The sequence below is a fragment of the Epinephelus moara genome, chromosome 23 (genome assembly GCF_006386435.1).
Source record: "Epinephelus moara isolate mb chromosome 23, YSFRI_EMoa_1.0, whole genome shotgun sequence".
Classification (NCBI taxonomy): Eukaryota; Metazoa; Chordata; class Actinopteri; order Perciformes; family Serranidae; genus Epinephelus; species Epinephelus moara.
In genome coordinates, this window is record NC_065528.1 from 20,514,954 (window position 1) to 20,540,407 (window position 25,454).

The 25,454-nt window shown below is 39.8% G+C and overlaps 1 protein-coding gene across 1 annotated transcript in view; it reads left to right on the plus strand.

The window, feature by feature from the left end:
* Positions 1-25,454, plus strand: part of exoc4 (exocyst complex component 4) — a 192,587-nt gene that overhangs the window by 35,415 nt on the left and 131,718 nt on the right. Inside the window, exons 9-10 of the mRNA XM_050036180.1 lie at positions 14,679-14,824; positions 15,113-15,201. Coding sequence (XP_049892137.1) covers positions 14,679-14,824; positions 15,113-15,201 — 235 coding nt within the window. The remainder of the gene's footprint in view (positions 1-14,678; positions 14,825-15,112; positions 15,202-25,454) is intronic.

The following is a 25,454-nucleotide window of genomic DNA, read 5'->3' on the forward strand; positions in this document are numbered from 1 at the left end:
TCAATTTCCCAACACCTTGTGCATATACCCCTCATGCTCCCTGTAATTTCCTTCTTCATCTCATTATCTTGCTTTCGTTTTCTCTCACAACTCCCACATTCCCTTTCACCCCCTTCGTTTAGCCCACTCTGTCCTAGAGAGTCGCATATCAGCAGTGAGAGAAATTAAATTCCTGCAGCTCCCGTGGTGGCTCTGTTAAATTTTAAAGGATACTGAGTCAGTCCTTATCTTGTGTCTTAAACCCTCAAAGGGGCGGGAACCTACACAACATTGGTCAAAATTGTGATCCATGTTAGTCCCTCATCATATCTCCAGTTCTACAATAACCACCATAACAGTACTTCACTGTTGCATCCAAAATATGCAATTTAGAAATGATACTTCCATATGAAAGCTTGAACAGAGCTTGACTGTATCTTCACCCCTCCTTTACAGTTAATCATTTAAATCCCTGCCTGTCTGGCACCTCTAACTTATTGCAGTTCACATCTTTGACATGTACAGAAACCGTTAGCTAGGTGTTTTTTTTCTCTCCCCCCACTTTGAGAGGTGGAGATACCAGGTTGACCTTTCCACATGACATGCCAGCAGACAGATGCAAGAGCCGACAGAAACACAGGGTGCACCCAGTTACACGGCCTTGGCAGGGAAACACCGTTCATCAATGTGTGACTGAGGCCCGGTAGGCTCAGAATGGGGAGTAGATAAACAAGCTTTTGAAAGTCAAGATTCATGTAATGGTTTTAATCCCTGTTCGGAAATGCAGGGGATGCTCCTGCTCTTAATTTCAGCGTGGAAGTATCGATTCAAAGCGTTGAAGACTGGATGGTAATCAGCGGTATTGATGCCGGAGAGAGTGTTTTTAAGGCTACTTCACATTTTTTTTTCAAGTGGCTCTCTGTAGAATGTGTGCGAGTATATCTATTGATTATTCACACCATTATTGAATTTACATTTCTAAGTGTACACCACGGCATGCCTTTGCCACTCTCTGCCTCTATCCATGCCTTTTTCTTTTTCCATCCTGTTCTTCAAAGCAGCCTGTTATATCAAAGAAATCACAGTGACTGGATTTTATGTGTATCCATAAATGTTTAATATGCTTCTCTTTCCTCTTCAAAAAAACACATAGTATAGTAGCATATGACAGTCTGTCAGCCTGGCGAGTGTAATGTGATGTTCTGAGTTAAAATGTTAGTCAAAACAACATCAGGTGCCAAGCGAGAAAATCCACAAGTTTCCTTTGAATCATTAACGAGATGGAAGTCACAATATGTTATCAGGTAATTGGGTAACATAGTTCATAAAAGATCACAGTTCATAAACCTCTCCATGAATTCTTCATTAAGACCACCCAGTGGGAGTGTTATTTAATGTATATTTGCCACCGAGTGTCTCTGGCTACTGACGTTCATCACCCTCTGACCTTGTCGGCCGTTCGGTTTGAGGCGTGCGAGTTTGTTAATTAGCTCGGCATTTGCGCATTCTGCAAGGATTTGCGGCCGGGTGACTGCTCGCCATGTCCGTTGTCTGCTGCTGGTGTGTGACCAGAGTGCAAATCACACTTTTAATGAGTGGCTTCCTCTCTGCAGACAAAGAACTTTGAGACTGCATTCAGAAAATATGGATAGATGCTGAGTATCTGCCTTGTGAAAGAGCTGATTTTTAGATCATTGAAACTTCACCGGAGAACTTGAACTTGCACGTATTAACATGCTCTACTGTAGCCAGAGATTAGAAAAGCATGCAACCGAGGCTGAGCTTTTTTGACTTGGGCTCCAAATGGAGAGTAACATTTCAGAAAGTAAACTTTGATCAAATTGACGTGAAGGTACCTGCTTTAGAATACGCTTGGTGGCACTCAGCAGTAAAGTCCTCTCCCTCTCTTTGGCACTGTGATTATTCTGGGCTTTTGGGATTTATTTAATGCGTTGCTTCCATTTCTAACAGAAACTTGTACTATTTTTTTCCAGTTTTTTTTAATGGATTTCTGATCACATTCTCCCTCGTCTCTTCTTTTTCAATCCAACAACATAGTTAAGTCTACACTTCATAAGTGAATCATTTCGCCGCCGTAGATTAACCAAAACAAAGGAGGGGTGTTATGTTTGTGCCAAAAATATATAAATATACAAGTGGGGTAAATATGCAGTGCCTTCCCTTGGCTCATCAACAGAGTGAAAACGAGGCGAATTGAACTGCCAGAGAGCAGCCAGAAGACAATGATCTCTTTTAATTAGATATGAAGCGCAGACATCGCTACGTTGTTCTCGCCCAACATTTTAATCAATGTGTCACATTTATTCTGCCCTCTGAAGCACTGTCATATTTACATATCGCTGGAGCGCAGTGAAGTCTACCATCCCCACAGTGAAGTGTCTCCCTCTCTGCTCCACACACCCCCAACCCCCCGTCCCACATATATTTACTACATGAAAATCACTGGAGACCCAGACACTTAATCAACTGCTCATGTATGTGTTTGTAATCATTTTCTTGACTTGCTGATGCACTTTATGACTGTGTTGTAAAAGGCTACACAAAATCATGTTCTGTACAGTAAACACCATACTGTTGGTAGATCATAAACATGTATCATTTTGGGGAAAGGTGTTACAACTGGATTAGCCAACTGTTTTTGCAGTTTTAAACCAGAGATTACAGATCTCTGTCACCATCAGTATTCTCACTTACTCTCAGAGATACAAGGTGCTGTTTTGATGGCTAATAAGTAAACCCAAAATGTTCAGAGGTCACTTAAAATCATGCTTAAAGTCCCCCCTTCAGACATGTTTAATATATTTTTATAATTTAATTCAATTCAATTCAATTTAGTTTAATTTAATTTAATTTAATTTTATTCAATAATATTTAATTTAACATGGTTTTTCCGTATAATAGTTATGTCCGCCCCACCCACCACAGCTTCTTTTGGTAGGTTTCGATAATGCTTACCGCTTTCTCCAGAGCTGCTTGTGCTGGTTGACCCACAGACGTGTAACGAGAATTGTCCAGTGGTTTATGAAGCCAAAAAGATAAACCACTGAGGTGTAAAATTATCCAGATCTTCTCCATCATTTGGCCCATAGAACAAACGCACTTGATACTTTTGCCAGCTGACACGGCTACTTCCAGTTTAGCTCTCTACTTATTTAAATGGGGAAATGATCTTTAATTTTGTGGCAATTGTAGACTTTTGAAATTTTATCGGACCAAATGGATCAAATCCTGATGGGGAAATTGTTCCAGTGTAAGTCTATGGGAAAAAATCTTTTTGGGCCTAATGGCATCATGTGACTGCCCTGGAAGTTGTCATTACGCAGTTTGGCCACTATGTCAAATTGGCTTCAACGTCCAGCGCACTTCCTGGAGGCCTGAGTTGACCAAAATGGCAGTGCGCATCAAGATGGTTAGCTTTAGCATTATAGGAAACATCAGAGAGATTTAGCCATACATGTTTCAGCCTCAGTCAGACTCAGATGAGGAGTCTACTATGCACCAAAATCAGTGACTAGCATATTTGTCAGAATGCTAAGTGTAGTTTTAGTTGTTTATATTGTTTGTTAGAGTATATGCACAGTGTTAATGGTTGTGAAACATACAGTAATATTTGTTACGATGGGGGTTTTTGGTAGTTAGTGGAAAGGAAGCTCCAGGGTCCAGTTTACATCCAAAAACAAAAAAAACCCCACTTTACTATGTCTGCTGCCAAAACTTTAAATATGCTAATGCTAACTCTGCTCTCTGTCTGCTCTGCTGGAGGTCCCAGGTTTATTTGCTCTCGAGGTTCCCCCATCGATCCCGTATTAGACAGCGATTGATTTTCATATTAATGACAAATCTTATTTAACTTGCACATGTTTGAATCTCAGATTTTAAAGAAGGGCACAGACATCGCCCCCTTTAGTAGTGGAATGAGAAACTTGGCTCAGATACAAGTCAGTATAGTCATTTTAGGGGAAATAAACATTTAAAAAAATGAAAACATTTATTTAGATTATATGAATTCAGCAGATAAAGAATATTTGCTGCAGTCTAAGTGAGCAACTACACAGAGAAAATTGACTTTTAACTCAAGAGACACCATAATGGCAAAGTTGACCCATAATTCAAACCAATTACAGTAAACAGCAATAATGTCATTGGTCTGTAAGTATGTTTTATCTGTGTTCTTTTCTCTGTTGCTATGCAGATAAAAAAATGCTGTAATTATTGCCCTTTCAACATATCCACTGCTAATTTGAGTATCATACATGTAGATATAAACATTCAAAGCACACATATTCTTAATGAATAGTATCCATAGAAACATAAATCAACATGACAAACTCCTCTATTATTCCTCTTCTTTCTTTGTTTAAAACAATAAATGCCCATATAAATGTTCTCATGTCAAGAAAGCATGTTGGGGACACAGCAAGGACACAGAGAGAAATGAAATGGGTTTCAGTGAACACGCAGACACATCTTCCTTTTTTCCATCAACAAGATAGCCTTCAAAAGATTGACTAGATGCGGTACGCTCCAGGTGGGAACCCCCACTGGTTAGCGGTAGTTCAGTACTGTGGGAGTAGTTGTGGCTGGAGCACTGTCAGAACTTGTGAAGGTTATTGAAGTTTCTGGAACACAATCAATACAGGGTGTATAAAGAACACTTTCTTTGACGGCCAAGGACACTTTGGGCTTTAACTTCAAGCTAGCGGCAAGGGATATCAGTCAATATGTTTTGTGACAAGACACCAGCCAAGGGATTTGATGGGAAAACAGCCGATTTCAATAAAGCCTTGAGAAAGGAACAAAGTGTGGAGATTGTTCTCTCGGCTGCTTTTAAGATTACTTAATAAGAAGGAGAGGATGGAGACGAGGAAAGGGAAAATTAAGTGATATTTATTTCTTCAATCTTCGCCAGTTGACTGCTGAGTTCATCCTGTGACAAGTGCTCACCTGCGAAGCATTGAGTGATGCTCTCTTAATTTCGATGATTTGTCAGGTGTTAGGGCCTTAATGGACAGAATAGAGGGTGAGTGTGCGCTTTCTCCAAGCACAAAGAGTGACATTGGGGCGTTTGGTTTGGAAGAAATAAATGGGAGTGCTGGTAATGAATTTCAAAGGGAAACTTCGATGAAGCTTTTTTCCTTTTTTAATAGAACTTAGCACTCAGCCCAGGGGACTGATTTAAGCTTGGGACGAGACCCAAGCCAATCAATTGCCAAAGGAGTTTGGTTGGTTGATAGAATTATATCAAATAGTTGTGGCGGAAATTATTGTCTTGATTGATTGAGTTTTGGGTGTGTGCCCACTCACACAGAAGTCCCCAAACACACACACAAGCTGATGTGAACTCTTGAGCTCAGTCTTAGTATCCGGTGTGAAGAGCCATTTTCTGAAATCTCACATATGTACATACTGCGCCTTTATCCACTGTTTCACAGATTCACCCACAAATATTGATTTTGGTAGAATTCAGGCAGTTCATTTACTCCTCTCCTGTTGCTCCATCAAGTCTCTGTAACCTTTTATGGCAGTTACAGTGAGGTTCACTGAACTAATGTAGCATGGAGGTACTATTTTGGCTTCTCAACTTTTCAAGACCCATCTACACCATAGAAATCACTAGGCTGATGCTTTGATGTTAAATGAAACATTTTTTGACCCGAACTTCTCAAATAAAGAAGAAATCGTGGAAAGAGACATTACTTTTCCCCCATCTGATACTACCTGTACCATCATTTTGACCCCCTTTACATCTTGCATTAAGATGCGTCTCATATCCAGATTGTATCTAGATATCATTTAACCTGATTACATTAACACGTTGTATTGATAGAGTGCCCAGGAATGAGTCCTTAAAACAGAAAAATGAGTTAACATTTTACCACCCACGGTTCCCTCATCTCAAAGTCAGTGTTTTTTTTAATTAGTTTTTTGTTAGATGCCAGAAATAAGAGAAGCTTAGAGACTTTCACATCTTGTTTTACAATATAAAACATGCAGTCAATATCCCACTCGTGAACTTTGAAGCTTCTACGTGTTTTAAAAAAGGCAGTTCCTATCAAGTGGCTAGATGAGACAACAGAACATCATCACACCTAGCTGCGGCAAACACCACTTTACAGTCTTGTGACGTTAAGTCATGCGACTGTAGTGTAGTTCGTTTATAGCCTAATGTTAGCTTTTTACTTCTGCTGATAGCATTTAGGCTTCAGTAATCATGAAAGTGGTCTTCATTTGTGAAGATTATCTTGCTGAACAAAAAGTGTTAGTATCATAAATGTTTGTTAGCCAAATGTTTCTGGCAATTATCCAGAATCCAATGGAAAAATCCCATTGGTGTTTTGACGAGGAAACCAGTGTGATGCTAAAGTTCCCAATAACCACAAAACTTTCTTGCTGCGTTTTTGCTAGAAGCTTAGCTCGCTAACTGGCTAATGGCTGCTACCTCGTTGGTTTGAAACAGTTCATGCAATAATGTATTTCCGGCCATGTAGGTGTTGTATGTGGATTGAAAACACAGTTTCATGTACAGTTGTGTTCAATGTGGTCACAATGTGTCCTTGACCACCTCTGAAGCTGATATGGCTGATTGGATCACAATCCATTTGCATGTGGTCATGCACTATCTGATTGCAATCCGATCACCCAAAATGCATTTTAGTGCAAGTTGTGAAGGGACTTTAAGTCTTCCTCCGATAGCAGAGCCAGCAGAGTTATCAGCGCCTCAGGTTTTTTACGGAATTAGATATGGCTCCCATCTGGAACTGGACTCCGGGGGCCTTCGCTAATTAATATTGTTGACCAATTTGTTTATTTTGGTCACTTGCAGATCGGAGCTGTTTTGCATTGATGTGATGCTCAGGGTGCAGTCACTGAAAGAACTCTTTGTTTTGGCATCTGTGATGCGTCTGCTGTTCATCATCCCTAAGCTGTGACAGTCTGTGACAGAAGGACCTCTTCCTCTGCATCACTTGCTTTTTCACTCTGCCTTTGTCTTTGCCTTTTGTGTCTCCATTGTCTCCTAATTACAGTTTGCTTATGTCCCAGTACACCCCTTTCCTTCACTCTGTCTAATTTCATCTTTTGGTCACCCTCATATCTTTGCAACACAAATCTCCCTGTCATTTTGCCTTGTTTGTAATCCAATATTACTAATTCTTGATTCCTTTTGTTGTCCGTATGTCTTACACTTCTGTGTCACTTTGTAAGTGTGCCTCGCTGATAAGCTGTGCAGTCATACACAGGTGACAGTAATGGGATCTAGGTGTTCGACGCATGAGTAATAGCAATTTTAATGAGATTGCACATGCTTGACCTGATGGGTTAGAAAGAAGAGGAAGGAAGGAAGGAAGAAAGAAAGAGGAGATTGTCTTATTCATAGTATGGAGACAAAAACAGTACATCCAGGTCATATGAGTAGTGGTTTTATTAGCGAGTAGCTGACTGACACAGTCTTCCATAGACAGAAGGGACAACTCTTATATCAAACAGAACAAATATAATATGTGCCAGTTTATCAGACTTGCTCACTTTGGAACAAAGGCTTTGGTACAAAGTTGTGTCCATAAATGTAGCACTGTATTACAGTGCATTGAACTATTACTAAGACACCAAGTATTTTTATGGTGCAGCATTTACTAGCTGACTGAGGTGAATGTAGGTATCATCACCAAGTTCTGAGTTAAACAGGGACTGTAGCTTTGCATGCATAATCCCCCTGCTATATTTAGAACATTCAATGGTAGGCAACTACAGATTGGTGACAAATTACAGGAAAAACATGGAGTGTTTCTTAGAAGTTTCTTAGTTTGGGGTCAGGCCACCATGAGACTCCAGAACAGCAAGTGCAGAGTTCCTCCACAACATGTTCCCTCGTTTATTAGACTTATTTCCCTGACGTTTAAACAGAAGTTTATACTTAGACTAGTCGACTAGCCTGAAAGTAAGAAATAAATTGGAAGAAGAGCTTTTTGAAATCACATTTTCCAACAACCAAAGCATATTTCAGATGCTGCTGAAATGTGTGGCACTTTGCACTGAACATTGCACATTATCCTCCTAAACATGACAACAACTCAAATACAACTCGATAAATTATACTTACTGAAAACAGTATTCTTTAGAACTGACAAGTTTTTCTGATGCAGACAAGCGAGGGTAGCACCCTTTAATCAACTAGTCAGTTGATGCAGGCGTGCCAAGCTTGTGGGGCTGATGGAAAAAAGGCAAATGACCCTATCTAGAGCCATTGTTTGGTTTGTCCGTTCTGGGCTACTGTAGAAGAAAATGGCAGATTCCATGGGAGAGGACCCGCTCTGTATGTAGATATAAACAGCTCATTCGAAGGTAACAAAAACATAGTGATTCTTAACTAAAGAAAACATAGTTATGAAAACGATAAACCACTTCTACCAGTAAATGCCCCTAAATCCTACACACTGGACATTTAACCAGGAAGTCTCATTGAGATTAAAATCTCTTTTGCAAGATCAGAGTACAGACAGAAAAACAAACTTAACTAGACATTACAAAATGACATCTAGCTTCAGAGACAATCAGACATCACTGAATTGCATCTGACTTTGATATGTTTCTCTACTTTTTTACTTTAGTTCGTCTCCCATCTGTAGGTTGTGCCGTGTTCGTATCGAGCAGATAGTGGGAAGTGTAGTGTGTGGGTGAGTGTTGCTCACGATAGACATGTTGGTAATATAAAGAATGTACTTTGAACAGAGTCGTTGATAAATTGAGATGATGTTGACTCACGACAGTGCTTTAAGATTATATATTTAAAGAATAAAGTGACTTCAATTATGTTGCTGTAATGCATTTATGATTGCAAAACTTTTGTCGTGTATTAAAAGAAACTTATTTAAGACACTGTTTTGACAACCGAGGATGAGGTCTTCAGTTCCTGGAATTGTTCTGTTATTCCCGATAATTGGTTTGCTCATCGCACAATGAGATTGAGATTGAGTTAGTCATCCTTTCCCCCTTGTAAGAAGAGAGAAGACAAATTTGCAGGAGTTTGCCTTTGCCACAAAGTAACCTTCTCAAGGCCAATGTAGCGCTTGTTATCGAGGCAGCTTTGTAGATTTGAGGTGTTAACAAAACTTAACTTTGCTGCTGATTAGTTTTGTAACATGTTTTCTAGAGACAGATTGGTGGGAAACCAACCCTCCTTTATAAACTTCACTTAGAGGTGTTAAATCAGCAACAACTGGTTATTTAACTTAGTCTCTTGTGTTCTCTCGTCCTTATGTTTTTCCTTTGCTCTTTTCATTCCCATTTTCTCTTTAGCATTCTGTCCAGTGTTCACTCCCCACCTATAATCCTTTGCTCTTTCCTTTCTCCACAACTCCACCTTTATCTCTCCTTCCTTGTTACTTTCCGCCTCCCATCCCTCTCTCCCTCTATCTTTCTCCCTGTCCTAGCAGTCCAGTTAATTGCCTCCAAAGTTCACTCTGTCTCTGGGCTAATGCAATTTAAGTAGGGTCGGAGCCCCTTCATCAGCCCAGCGCTGGCATTTCATTAAGTCTACTTGGGCGTTAGCTTGCAAGCAAGTGGGGGTTTCGCTCCATCAGCTCATCATTAGTAATTAATACACTGATAGGATTAGCTGCAGAGCGAGGCTAGTGGCAAGTGGAGGCCCTGGTGTTGCCAGTTGGAGAGGGCGCGTGTGATGTGGCCTCCAGCGCTGCCTGTGATGTGGGGGAAGAACGTTAGAGAGTAATTACATGTTTGGTGGAATTTTGTGTAAAAATGTTAAATTTGGTGTATTTACATGAACATTTGTGACCTCCTGTACGACACCAGACTCATTTAACTTTATATTACAACCATTTTAATTTACAAAAGTGCATGTTTTTAGTCATTTTTCAAACAAATTTGACTTTTTTTTGCAGTAATCCATCAAAACATCTGAATACACATTAATAGGCTTGTACTGAATAGCTTTATTCAGAACCTTGACATTTGAAGTCACTTAAATACTGCACAGCTTTCTTTTTGCATGTCTATTCATTCTGTTTAAATGCGGTATTTGCAGATAGAGATTAGGCTACACCAATATTATTTGTATAGACCACACAACTGTGAAGTCACACTAACAACAACAATCACTTCCTATTGCAGAGATATGTGAAACTTTATAGCCACATGTGGTAGTTATTAGGTAAACTCAGGCCGTCGTTTCCTCTATTTTGTGGCCCAATAGGTATATTAGGTTGCAATATAATGTTGGTTAAGTGTTGTTATTACTGAGATATAAAAGCATCAAATGCATTTTAGGCGAATAAGATGAAAGAAAGTGGGAAAAAATAAATCATTCAACATGTAGCTGCCACATGTTGAGTCCAGAGCTGTCTTTGAACATGTTCAATCTTTGCAGATGGAAATTTGAAACACCCAAACCGTTTACTCACTGCCATTAAATGTATGTACACGACGCGGGGTTTTTCTCCCCGAAATATAGCGTAAACCAACATTGTGATAGGCTCTATTACTGTATACTATTTGTAGGATTAGATTCCAGTCATGGCTGTGTAGGATTGGTCTTGACTCATGTGATGCAAACTTTTCTAGTAACTCCAGATCATTGAAAAAAGACGGATGTTATAATTTCAAAAAGTTACATTTTCATCAACAAAATATTCTGCTTCAGTTCGTATTTGTTGGCGTTGAGCCTTTCAAACACAACATTTTTACTGCAGTGAAAAAACTGTTTCATTCATTAAGGAAGTTGATTTAATAAAAAATGACTCATTTAATCTGATGAATCACTTTATTCAAATAGAGGAATTTGTTTGAGAAGTTTTAAATTTTTTTATAGGATGATAAAGATGTTTTGCAATACAGTGTGAACAGAAGCTTTGAATGTAAAAAAAAAAAAGACATTTGGTACAGCCCTACTTATAAATATGATTCAGTTTTTGACACAGAAGCATTTCCAGGATGCTTGCTTATGCATTGTTTTTTCATGTCTCTGCACTCGCACGTATGTTCATGTGTGTGCACCGAAATTAACATTGATGCTAGCATGTGAAGGCTTTCCCATGCATGACGAGGGGAGCTCTCCGCAGCGTTAATTACATCATTATGGTCGGGATGGATCTCCATCTGCTTGGCCATTACTCCTGTCCCATTCTGGGCTGACCCACACTGCGCCTCAGAATTAGACACACACGGGCTAAATGGCCCTGCTAAATTATGAAGCCATTAGATATGGGAGGCTATTTTAGAACATATGTATTCACACAGAGCGAGGAATAAAGAGGGGCAAGCGAGAGAAAGGGGACGATGAGCTGAGGTAGACGGAGCAACGGAGAGAAAATAGAAATGTGAGAAATGAGAGATGAAGCGCTGAGAGATTTTGAAAAATGAGAGCCAATGAAAGCAACAGAGGGAATGTGCAGATAGAATGATAGAGTAGAGGAAGTTAACTTTCTCTGTCTGGCCACAGTTTCAATGTGCTTGTCCTCGGCTATTGTTAGAAGTTGATAAGATTTTTATGAAGCGTGATAAGACGTTGATGGATTTCACCATGGATCATACAGACAGATCTGGGAAATGGTCGACGGCATTTTTTACGCTGGTCATCAAAAGGACCTAGTCACGTCAGTGGCCTTTTGCTCAAAGTTTGGATTTTCTTCTGTTTCTCAGGCTTTGTAGACCGTATGTTGGGTAAACTGTGATACCACAAGCCACACTAAATGCAAAACCTGCTGCCAGGGATGTCCAAAACTGATCTGCTAGATATGTATCTCTGCCGAACAAGACATTTTTAATTGCAGTTTTACATTAATGAGGCTTTTATTATTGTAGCTGACCTTGAATTGTTGCTGTTTTGGATGCTAAGTGTTTTTAATGTTTGTGTCCACCTTGTGTTTGTGTGTATGTATGATTATGCTGCTGCCTGTCTTGGCCAGGACACTCTTGTAAAAGAGATTTTTAATCTCAATGAGTCTTTTCCTGGTTAAATAAGGGTTAAATAAAATAAATAAATAAATAAATGTGAAAATAGAAGAATAATTCAGCAAAATATTCTTGGAACTATACAATACAAGTGAATGGGGACCGAATGCTTGTATCACCAAGGTGGCACAAGCACTGTGAAGAAATTGAAAGCAGTTCAAAGGGATATAGAAATAAGATTAAAGTGACACAGGATAGAGTTAGGTTAAATGCTTTAATCAAACACAGAATAGGAGACTGCGTGCTGAGTTTTTACAGCTCCACACTGCAGTGTTTTTTTTAATATGACCAAGAGCGACTTGAGGTTTTAGCTATATTTTGTAGTGAGCTCCACAAAGATAGAGCGTTATCTGATAGTAAATGTATGCAGGGATTGGAATTTCAAGTGACTTCCATATTTGAGTACTTGCATTAAATTATCATAGAGTACTCTTGCACTTGCAAAAGAAAAAAAAAATCCTAACGTAAGAATAGGAATTTTAATTGGCCAACAATGGAAAGAAGTGCAATTTGAAAATCATACATTGAACAACCAGGCTTTGATTAGCCTGTTAACATAAGAAAAATTAGCAAACTCTCTGTCGCTGACGCTGCAGGTTAGGTTAGATGCAGCACTGAAGGACCGTCTCCTGAATCCAGAGCCGCTTTTCACCTTGTCAGGTCAACATCTGCCCAGTGAGCGCAAGCTGACACGGCAGCAGCATCTAACACCTGACACCAAGCCGTTCAACGGTCCCAGCAAACTCACACTGACACCAAAGCAACTCGGCTCTCTGGTCAGACCTGTTAATAACCATTTGGAAACATTAGCCTTGTGATGCTATTAGTTAGCCCTGTCACACTTTGCGTTTGTGGGCAGACTCTCACCAACTATTCCACAGCGTAGAGCGCACACACATGCAGTGGTAGTCTCTTAAGTGTGTCATGATGAACAGAGAGGGCGACAGCGGAGCATGAGGCGCTGAGGGAAGTAACATACTGAAAATATGATTTAACCCATTTTCAGTACTTAAAAAAAATAGTCCTGATCACCTGTGGGAAGGCGGCGGTGAGTACTCTATATGCTGAACAAATACTGACATCTAAGCGAGTACTTGATCCACATCTCTAATGTAAATGTGGGTACTTTTCCTTTTACCCATACTCTCCTGCTGCACAAAAGCCTTCTGGTTTTCAAAATGGAACTAATGAATAAGCTGATACGTGAACAGAGCAGGCAGTTTGAGCTTACAGGGTATGATTTTGAGTGGGAGCTTTAAAGTCATTAATAAGTGTGAGTACTTCATGTTACATTATCTAAGGAAGATAGTGTAACAATATGAATGTGATAAATTAGGGACTGACATAAAAGTAGCTTCAGTGAATTATTTTACACTGTTTTTCCACAGTTGATGCTTTGTAGTTTGTTATCATTGTGCTTTGAAACATCACATTTTGTATCAGTGGACCGAGTACTAGTGACTTGCAGTATTCCATTAGACCCACTGGACCGTGAACCATCCTTTTTTTAAAACTTGAAAGCAAAGTGTCGCCAGCGTAGAAGTGCTGCATATTCATTTGTAACATGTTATTACCAGAGGGTGTAATCATACATAATTCTGGGTTGACATCGAGATTCAGTGTTCAGCAGTCCAGTATCAGAGATGCAAAGTGAAAGCATCAATACATACATCATCTTAAGATTCGCCTTTCAGATAAATACAGTGACCTGTGCCCTGTTATAGCATGTTTTGATGTTGTGCCCAGAGACTCCTCAGTTGACCCTAAACTCAGTAATGCTCTTGCCTTTTCAACTTTGCCTCCCAGGCGTCTCAATCTTCAGCACTGGAAATAGACTCCCCCCGTCTTATTCGGTGGATAAGAGACCCGGCAATCTTTTTGCCTGGAAAATTTAGTTACACAAGTTTGGTAAAATTTGAAAACCTTTCTGGTCTAATTTTATTTCTTTGAGATCTAGTGAGTTCTCCTCTTTTACCTAAGACAGTATTGTTTATATGGCTTCTGTAAAACATGTTAGCCTTAAGATAACCATATTGTGTTTTTTTCTTTATTATTTATTATAAATATAAGCGCTTTTGCACCTCATTTTGTTGCTTGATATTGCCCCTTTTTAATATATTTATTTAATTAAAGTAATTTAATTTTATTTAATTTTATTTAATTTAATTTAATTTTATTTTATTTTATTTTATTTTATTTTATTTTATTTTATTTTATTTTATTTTATTTTATTTTTTTAAAGAGCCAGTGCTTATGGCCTAGCATCAGGCAGATAATAGGAAGCAGCCAAGAAAAAGACAGTGAGAATATTTACTGATATTGTCTCATATCAATCTCCGGCCCCTGAATTGAGTCAAATGGAAATTGTTTCATGTCAGACGTTGTGATATCAGCATATATCGTATCATTGTAAAGAGAAGTGATATATCCTATTGTGATTTACACTCTTAGTAATTGTACAAACTGTTTATTTGTCATCCTAAATATTTCTCTCTGGTTCTCTTCTAATTGTTGACAGAAAACAACAACCATATAAAAGCAAAACCACAAAAGCACTCAGGATGCACTTAGTGTGTGCACTGAAAAATTGAACCCATGTGACCTGGCTGAAGGACAATCGCCCATAGAAATGTCGCTGATGTACTTCTTATTCTTCTGCCTTTTAGCTTTTGACCCAGTGCTCTGTTTGTTTGCTCTGTTTTTTTGTGCAGGTTCTGCTGATGGAATATCTGGACGTGAAGAACAGCCGCAGTGCCACAGAGCCATCGGCTCAACTCTCCTACGCCAGCACTGGCAGCGAGTTTGCTGCCTTTTTTGCGAAGAAAAAACCACAGCGTGCCAAGCAGTCGCTCTTCAAGTAAGGATTGCACCCTTTGCTCTCTGCCTTGTTCTCCACCAAATAAGAAAAACAAAGGAATAAATCAGCCTGTATCCAAGAGCAGTCTAAAATGACAATATCTCAAAAGACCAGAAATCTATTTAAGGTTACTACAGGGGCAGGGTTATGGTTTCTAAATAAATAAAAGCGACTTGACTTTGGTGCGTTTGACTTCTCATGTCCATGTTGTTATTTTTTTCCTGTTACATTGTGTGTTTGACTGTTGTGTTGTGTGCCCACTTGTTGAACCCTCTGTGTGTTTTGTAGGTTCGAATCATCTTCCCATGCCATCAGCATGAGTGCCTACTTGAGAGAGCAGAGGCGAGAACTCTACAGCAAGAGTGGAGAATTACAAGGTGAGGAGGGGCGGTACTGAGAAAGAGAGAGTGGAGGGAGGTGCAGAAGACTCCTGAGAAGTGAAGTGAAGATGGATAGAAGGACAGCGAGATGAAGGAAAAGGGAAAGAGAAATAGCAGAGGGTGTGAAAAATATATTGACAGAAGAGTGAAAAAAAAGGAGGGGAAAATCTGACAGAGACGGAAGAATAAATTGGGCCAGGTTTGCAGTGTGTGTTGGGTACAGCAGGAGAGAAAAGAGCAGCTGGAACACAGAGAGAAGGTTGAGGTCGGGTGGAAGGATGAAAAAAGCGAGGGAGGGAGGAAGGTTAGAGGTGTATGGGTTGAGTAAGAAAAAAGAAGAGACCTTCAAGCATACTGAACAGAGAGAAATAATGGGTGAGTGCAGATGGATACAGGAGTGGAGGCAGGAGTAGAGAGATTATGAAGAGATGGCAAACAGGTGTGTGTCTTGCCTTGAGTGGGAACAGGATAGAGAGGACATGGAGGGAGGCGAGGGCGATTTGGTCATGTTTGGCTAAGATAGAGGCAGAGGTGTGGAAGGATCCAGCCAGAGAGCAATGGAGGGATTTGGGATGATGGAGAGGCGGGTGAGAGCATGAGGGAGCGGTGTAACAAAAGGTGGAGATAGGGAAGGGCACGTTGCAGGTCGAGGAGTTCCACTCAGGAAAAGAAAGGCAGACAACAGGATTGCGGAGAGCAAAATAGAGATAGAGATTGACGAGAGGCAGAGAGCAGGGTGACTTAGCAGAATCCGCCTACAGGGAGAGGCCTTGAAAACCTCTCACTCACACACACACACAGACACACACACACACACAAAATAGCACAGTGAGTGAGCTGCACAGCCAGACCCTGGAGAGTCTAAGCTGTTCTACCGCTCCTACTTCTTCTGTTTCTCTCCCTCTCTCTGCTCTCTGTTTCTCTGCCTATGACCTTGAGGTTTCAATCAGCAGCGCCTGACAGCGCTGTTTGTCTGCTACGATTCCTTTTTTCACAGCGAGCGCCTCATTGACATTGTTTGGATAAAGTAGAAAAAGGTGGGAGAAGGAGCGAGACAATAACAGTAAAGAGCTTTTAATCTGCAGCGACTACTCCACAACACATACAAAATAAACCTTTACAATATCTGCATAACTAATTATGACAAATAAATAGGTTTTCTTTAGTGTATAATCACCTGAAAATAACAATTATGGTGTTTTTGTTACCTTAGAATGAAATGTTTATGTCTACATAGGGAGCAACAACCACAGAGTCCGCTATGTTGCACCACCGTGTTTCTACAGTTGCCCAGAGAAGACAAACCCAACACTGGCTTTAAATAATGCCACGTGTGTTTTTTGGTCAGCTGATGTAGTTAGCAGCCCCTCCACAATGACAGTATCCACAAACACCACATTTTTTTAATGTGAAACTGCTTTATTTAGTATTTTTACTGGTTTTAATTACCTGGGGTCTCATTTATAAACATTGCATACGTACAAAACGAGGCATGCAAGAGGCGAAGGGCCACTTCCCACGCAAAAGTTGTGATGTATAAAAACAGACTTGATGGGAGAAACTTTGACTCATGCATACAAACATTTTGGAGACAGGAAATTGGCGATGCAGATGGTGAGGTGGAGGCCTAGTCATAGAAATTGTTAAATATTTTTTGGCACACACCATTTTCAGCTCTTGTTTTTCAGCTCATTTTTAGTTTGGATCCTTGGTTTGGAGAGGAACAGACCTCTGCAGATAATTTGGCTCCCCGTAAAAACCTTGTGAACATCTGGATGTTAATTTATAAGAGAAAAATGGTGAGCCAACATTAGTGTGTCTGACAAGCCGAACAGCGTTAGAGAAACACTTGATTTGGAACGTAAAACTACCTTTATTCAGTGTTTTTACCGGTTAAAATCAGTTGGTCACTTTGTTTTGGAGAGAAGAGACCTCGGCAGATAACCCGGCTCACGGTAAAAACCTCCTGAATGTCTGGACCTTAAGTTATCAGAGAAAAAGGTGAGCCTATATTAGCAGGCGCTGTGCCAGCGGCCTGTCTCCCACGAGCCAAAGCCACAGTGTCTGAGAAACATTGATTTGTAACGTGAAACTGCTTCATTCCGTGTTTTAAGTGAGTTTTAATCACCTGGTGTGTTTAGTTTGGAGAGGAAGAGACCTCTTGGATAATTTGTTTAAACCGCCATAGAAATAAACATTGAAGGAATTGTAACTGGGAGAAGTTTCAACTGGTTGCAAGTTCTCACCACTAGGTGCCACTAAATCGCCCTAAGTCTTACACTCTGCTCCTTTAAGGTAAACTGTTTACTTAATGTAGTATTAATTAGGCTACTCTGGGTATCTAACTCAAAAATAAGCAAAGGGCCGACTTGACTGACAACTCTAGAAGACATTTCAACACAGACTTCAGTTCTTTTTTTGTTTTTAAAAAAAGAAAAGCCACTCATACAGTAGCTAGTCTGTAAATGTATGCAGAATGTACTGCCTCAGCTCCCCCCGGTACAGAAAGAACAGCATTGATTAACTGTGGATAAAGGAAAACCCCAAATGGTCTTCAAATAACAGCTCACTTTTTTTTTTTTCTTCCTCCATCTGTCGGTGCCTCAGAAAGAAAGGGGGGGGAAAAATATTTTTTTTTGACTGGCTGAATGCCTCGGAGCGTTTATAAGAAGATGAGATTTCTCTGGGCTTTCATTTCACCTGTCACAATGCGTAGCACCGGCCACAAGCCTGGGCCGGGGCCTGAATGGCTGCAAAGAGATTGAAGGAGTAAGAAATCATTTAGAAAGTGAAATAAGTCGCCTGAGATGGAGGGAGGGGGAAAGATGGATGGAGGGAAGGAGGGAGGGAGAGGAAGGTTAAAAGTCATTGTTTTCATCAGGGTCCAGCGAAGAAGCCATTAAGAGATTTCTGAAGGAAGAAATTAGAAAAATATGTATTGAGACGGTGTGGAAAGGGACTTTTTCTCTCTCTTCAAATTAAACTTACTGTAGGGAGGGTGGGAGAGGAAAAAGAGTTAGAAACGAGAGATTGATTTGATGAGTTCTTCTGGCTGTGGGATTACTCAACACTTAAAGCTTAGTCATGTGTGTCTCTTAGTCTCTCTACTTGGAGTTCCTAAACTCTTTTTTTCCCCTCAACAGTCTGCTTCAAGTCAATATAGTTATTAACTCAGATGCTCACCAACACAGCCTTGGAAATAAGAGTTTGATTGCTCGTTTTAAATCCAGCCATGCACCGCTGACAAAGGAAGAAAAATGGTCATACACTAAATAGAGTACAAATTCAGAACTACAGATGCTTTTTCAGTATGTAGAGAAGACTTAACTGCGTTAGCTTGCACTTTTGTGAATGATGCTACATACTGATATAAAATAAATGTTCATGTCTAAGAGGTTACAGTATGTCTCTCCCAGATGTTTAAAGGAGCATAGGTTGTAGTGGCATCTAGAGGTGAGGTGCGGATTGCAACCAGCTGAAACTTCTCTCATGTGCCAAACATGAACTCTTGCTGATGATTCAATCGGTGTTTGTTCTTCAGGAGGTTTTTACCATGAGCCGAATTATCTGCAGAGGTCTCTTCTTCTCCAAAACACACCTGGTGATTAAAACCAGGAAAAAAAAAACAGAATAAAGCACATTACAAATCAGTGTGGCTATGATGCTGCTGGGCTTGTTGGAGATGGGTCGCTAACCTAGCACCTGCTAATGTGTGCTCACCTTTTTGATCCAGACGTTCAGGTGGTTTAGGGAGGAGCCGAATTACCCACAGAGGTCTCTTCCTCTCCAAAACAAGCAGTCATATGTGTAGCTTTTTGTCGAGCCGCAAGCGTCACATAGGTTTACATTACCAAAGGTTTATGACAAAATTACTTGACGAGTCTGCGAAGTCCAGGGTTGTTCATTAAACATTCAGGACGCCACAGTTTATTTCACACTACTGAAACTGCTCCTTTTTTTGGAACCATCGCAGAGTTGCTAATAATTTCGCTTTCAGCCATGCTTGTTGTTGCCATGGGTAACAGTATGACGTAAAATGTGAACAAGTCAAAATATTGCAAGTATCACAAATTTTTCATATGATATTAAAAATTATACCAGTATTAACATGAATGAGATGATATGGCACACCCCTAGAAAACATACTTATTATATCATACTCCATTTCTGCTAATATATCCCCTTAATCCTTCACGCTGGACCTTTAAATAAGAATCAGAGCAGCAGTGGTTGTATAGAACGTCTCATGATTTCGTAACCTACCCAGAGTCACATATCTCTAATGGGTTTGAAATTAATCTGTAATATCTGTAATTTATGTCTCTGGAGTGTTGTAAGGACTCGCCATATATCATTACACACATGCACGCAGCTACACATGCCGCACATACACATGCAAACACACAGGGGGACTTAATTGCTCGCCTTCTCCACTGAAGCACGTCTCGTACGCTTCAATTAATCCAATGCTTCATCTAAAGACTTTATTACAGCTCCATATGCAGCCACATCTGGAATATGCGGTGTGAACGTATGAAGAGTAGACCGCCAGCTAGAGCACGTATGTAGTGCTCGCATATACGGCAGATCCTCAGCTGTCTGTCTATATGTGTGTATAGTGTTTGCGGGCGTGTTTGTATCCTTGGCAAACCACTACATCAGAATCACAGAACCCCATCCAGATTCAATCACATTCCCTATGAATAAATTATGAAAATAACAATATTCCAGCTATAGATGTGTTACCGTGCGCCCATACTCCTCTGCATGTCTCCCAACCTCTAGACTTTTACATCCCCGCCCCTTGCTTTTTTATTGCCTCTTTGTGGTATGTGTGTAGGCAGTGGGATGACTCGGAGTGCCCCAGTGGTCATCTGGGAGGTGAGGTGTGAATATATCTCAATAACCGCTGCAGCCTTGCACCATGCTGAGTTAGTAATGCATTTACAGCCCTTTCCTTTGATTTTATTTCCCTTTGCGTCACGGCCGTTCTTTGTGTTTCGTGCGATATTGCCTTGCCCTGGGGCACGTTTGATGTGACAACCCCCTGCTCATGTGACAGCCGCACACAAAGCCTGCCTATCACCACATTGTTGCCCCGGATATGCTCGTAAACAAACATACCTACTTCAGACTTCCCCGTTTTCCTGCAGGCACATAAATGTACTCCCATTCCCAACTCTTTCCCACCTCTGACCTTCCTCCGCTCCTAAGACGTATTCATAATCAACTCGGCTCCGAATCTATTTCACACATTCCCTGTTTTCCTTTTGATATTCAAATAGACTTGTTTACACGGTGTCCAGCAAACAAAAAGAACAGTCTGGCTGAGTCCCCTACGCAAGCAAGATAGTTACAAACAGCTCTCTCTCTCTGCCCACACCTTTAATGCTCCGTCTGAGAAAGAGAAAAGGAGCCTTTGCTGTGTTAGGGGCTTCTTGTTTATGTATAATAGCATCATGTTCCCATGAGAGTGGGCAGGAACAGTGAGAGGAGGAGGAGGAGGAGGAGGAGGAGGAGGAGGAGGAGGAGAGCGGCTGTTGGGGGCAACCAGAAGTGGTGTTCCTTGTCAAACTGATTTGTACACCTCCGATGGGGAGGGGAGGAAGAAGATGTGCAAATGGAAAAAATGTCTCGCGGGAGACACGGGTGGAGGTGATGCTGGGTGGGACATCAGGGGAGGAGCCAGCAGATGTTGATAGCCACGTGTTCACAGAAGTGCGTGTGTGTGTTTGCAATGAGAAGTGGCAGAAACAGCATGTTCCTGCCAAGTCATGTGTGATGTTACACACTTTGGCCAAACTAGGATTGTGATTGCCGGGGGTAGAACGTATTACGTGTAAGGGTGAGGCAGTTTTCAGAAAAGCTTGGACATTTCAGAACGGTGATGGGGTCATTGGAGGAGGCTTTGAGACACCCTCATTCACTGCCCCTCAAAAACGGCATGCTCCAGTGTACCACCTTTTTCATTTTGATTGCTCCTTGAGAAAACTAGCCCGTGTTTTCCAAGTCTAACCTCGTTCCACATCAAAGAACCACTTTCAGAGAGGAGTGTGAGAAAATATCGATACACTTAAGTATGGAAGGAAATAAGAGACATAAGTATTTGAATATTGAAATTTAAAAACCACTGAATTCATGGCATTGAAATATTTTACTTCGAAAACCATTCATCTGAATTTATTTGTTCTAAATTCAGCTCTTTGAAATACAAGTACGAAATGTCTTGATTTGCAATTTCAAAAGCTGAATTTGACTACATATATGTTTTTTAAATATTCACAAACTCAGTGATTGCATCGCTTGCCCATGAGGCAACTTTTACAGGCGTTGTTACAATACCAGCCAGACGCTTGATGTTACTCAAACTGAGGTCCCCAATACCTCCATCACACACTCTATGGATAAGGCAAGTCCTTAATTTTGTTAAACTGCAAAGAATCAGGTGCATAATGAAGGGCTCCCTGAGGAAATTTTGCATGATTTACGAGTATATATACAAGAGCTGGACTTTGCAGATACTCCTGAATGATTGAGCATGATGAAGACATGAAATTATGATGTGTCTGACCAACAACTATGATATTATTTTTTTAATATTTAGTGTAATTGTTATTATCATATACACATTTCCACATATTTTTTTATTTTACTATGTTGTTTTGTTCTGTCTTGTTCTGGGCACTGATTAGGTTTGTAGTATTTTACTTGTCCTCTCTCGGTTTTGTTTGCTCTAGTTCTTACATTGCTTACTACTTTCTTTTTTTTGTTCTGTCACTATTGGATTGACCAAATATTACTGTTATTTCTATCAGCTCAATTTGGAAAATTGTCAATTAACAGATTGCGGGGTGAAAAAAAAAAATGCAGATTCAAAAAATCAAGTTCCAGATTTTTAAAACAAATAGATTCGGTTTGCTCAAATTCAGTTGGTTAAATTCAGCTCTAAAAATTAAAGTTGGAAAAAAAATAAACTGCACATTTGGACTGTCCCGAACAGGATTAGACAATTGAGACTGAATGTTTTGAATTGAATTTGATGTTGTATTTGAATTTGAGCGACCTGAATCTGTTGTTTCTAATTCTGAAACTTCATATTTTTCAATCCAAATTTGTGAACATTGCAAATAAATTTCAAATTCAGCTTTTGAAATTGCAAATCAAGAAATTTCACGTTTCAATTTCAAAGAGGTAAATTCAGAACAAATAAATTTAGATACACAGTTATCAAAGTAAAATGTTTCCTTGCGATGGATTCAGTGGTTGGGGAAATGTAATTATTTATTTCTCTTATTTGCTTTCATACTTGAGCATCACAATGTTATGTTCCGTGATGATGTATCAATTAGTCAATCAATCAGTCATTTTATTTGTCACAAGAAGTCATTCAAGCTGCAACTCCAGTGAAATGCGAAACTTTTCCTACATGGTTGGCTGCTACTTTATGATTGTCATTGGTGACATTGACAGTGGTGTCCTAGAACATGCTCCAGACTCCATCTCTCACATCCGTTTGAGCATGCGTCATGGTCATTTTGAGGTCAAGATATGGAAACAAATAAGATGGCTGCATGGTTGCTCTGTAGCCAGCTCTTAACGGGGTATATCAGTGATCCATTAATCTAGATTGGTAGTTGTGTTTCAGAACACGGACCTATGAAACAGGCAGAGTAACAAAGGGCGCACCACTAGTTCCTAAAATTAGTAAATCAGAAAATAAAAATCACAACATGTCCCCTTGCTTAGAGTATTGCATTATATTCAGTCATAACCCCTGTATTGTGATACATAACCCGAACCCTTTCAGATGAGTTCCTCTCTATTTTTATTGTAAAATCACTGACTTGCCTTTTCATTATTCTTTTTCCAATCATTCATTCTCTTCATTTGTTGTCAGAATTCAAGGATAATGGCTGTTCACACATCTTGTGGAGTGATCAATACTTGACTTCCGCTGACCTTGCAATTATGATTTATCATATTCATAAACGAGACATGGATTGAACTGAACTGTCGGTAAAAGAAGTCAATAATTATTATGGGATTATGATGCTGGAATGTCAAAGACACCTGCTTAGCCGTGATTGATGCCTCACATTTTTATTTCTTTCCCCCTCCCCTTTCTTGCTTTGTCGAGATATGATCTTTCATGCTCGTCTTTCTTTTGTGGTGTTAACTTTCTCTTGCTCTTTGCTACTTGGAGATTGACATTTCAATTTGGGTGTGTTAGCGTGGGAGTCACAACATGGAAGACTCAGTAGCATCAGAAACAGATAATAAGCAAATTAAATCCTGCCACAGTCAGCAACGTGTTGTATGTTCGTATGGACTCATCATAAGTAAATGTCAGCTGCATGATTTATTTATAGTTTCTCAAAGAAAGATTACATAAAATGTGTATTAGTGCCAGTTTTTTCTCCCAAGTGCTTAGTTCTTGTATATGAGCAAAAATAATTTTACTTGATTATGGAGTTGGATTTCTTCTTTAACTGATTTATAAACTGTAAGTCCTCAGGCTATTCTAAACTCTAAATTACATCTCACGCGCTGTAAAATAAAAATGATAAACTGTTCTCAATAAACCTGTAAAGTCTCTCTTCCAAAACTTTGTGCAACAGATTGAATTCAGTAGGCATAAATTATATAAAGGATGTAATATTGCGTTAACTTATAATTTGCAACCTTGTAGTAAGTTTTCAGAAACTTCTGAAACGTCATCCCAGTCTCAGAGTTAATTTAGGGAAATTAACACACAGTACAGAAACCTTTTCTTTCACTTTAAGACCATAATTTCTTTCATTGAACTGCCTTACAGCAAATGGAAGACTTAAGCTGGGCACACACTGTACAATTTGAACCTGTTCTATAAATGTTGATAAATTTAAACTCCTACTGTACAAGTTAACTGTCTGCCATGTAAAGCCAGGGATCACAATCTATGTGCGCACACTCTTCGTCAAGCCATGACCTGAGTGCTCACACTGTACATAATAAAACAGCCTGTCGGTCCCTTTGGACAGTTCTGGCTATTGACAGGTGTCAGTTAAGATTAATTTAAAAGCTCTGAGGCAGTTAAAAGTGTGTTTGTCACTGGAGGTCTGGAATGTTACACCACTTTTCTTTCATGGTTGCGATAGAAGGAGGAAGACACATCCAAGAGGCACGTGTGTTACCTTCAGATACTCCGTTTGCGACATTGCACAGGCACAATAAGAAAAAAACTGACTCGCGGCTCTGCTTCAACTGTGCAAGAGTCTGATGAGGGCCCACAAAAATGTCTGACATGTCAGAAATCCAAACATCTGACAGTCGGTCGAGAAAAGTTGATCAAGCAAGATCAGTCCTCGCTCCCCACTGTACCATAGGTGTAGGTTTACTTTCAACATTATTAGGGAAACCCGTTTTATGCACCCATTTATGATGGAAATCTCTTTATTTGTGTAAAGGAAAGCAGAAAATTTAGCCGAAAAATGACGATTCAAAATATGAAAAGAGGCCATATTGGAATATAATGCAGGACGACTCAGGCATTCTGTATTGCGTTCAAATATTCTCCTGTTGATCAACTCTGTTGGCTGTTATCTCTTCTTAGTCAGCACACATGCAGGCATAGATAACTTTCCCAGCCCCCTTTGTGTCTTTTTTTTTAGGAAAGTAACCTTTTTAAATGTGCATATGGCACCGATTCACTCCCAGCAAGGATAAATTCATTCATTTTAAGTAATTCATAAACCCCTGGACTTTAATTGCTCATGTGTTTTTCACCAAAATTTCTGCTCATTCAAAACATATTACATATATCTTTGTTCTCTGAGCAGTTGAGAATAAAGTTCTAATGTTGCATATAATATAATACAATATAATATAATATAATACAATACATAATTTTTAAATCATAATTTACTTTTTTTCTTAAAGATTTTTTTGGGGCTTTTTGCCTTTAATGGACAGGACAGAGTGAAATGGGAAGAGAGAGAGTGGGGGGACGACATGCAGCAGGCATCACCTCTATACATGGGTTGCCGGCACTATCCACTAAGCTACCGACACCCCTTTTAAATCATAATTTAATGAGTGTAGAGTCACAGAAGCCCATTTCGGACCCTCTCTGGATGAGTCTAAGCAGTTGTGAGCTGATTATTGGAGGTGGTATACCCAAACTAACTGAAAACACTTGGGCAAACATAATAGGTGATCTTCACGTATTGAAAATTAAATGCACTTTCCGTTATTGAATCACTACGAGTCAT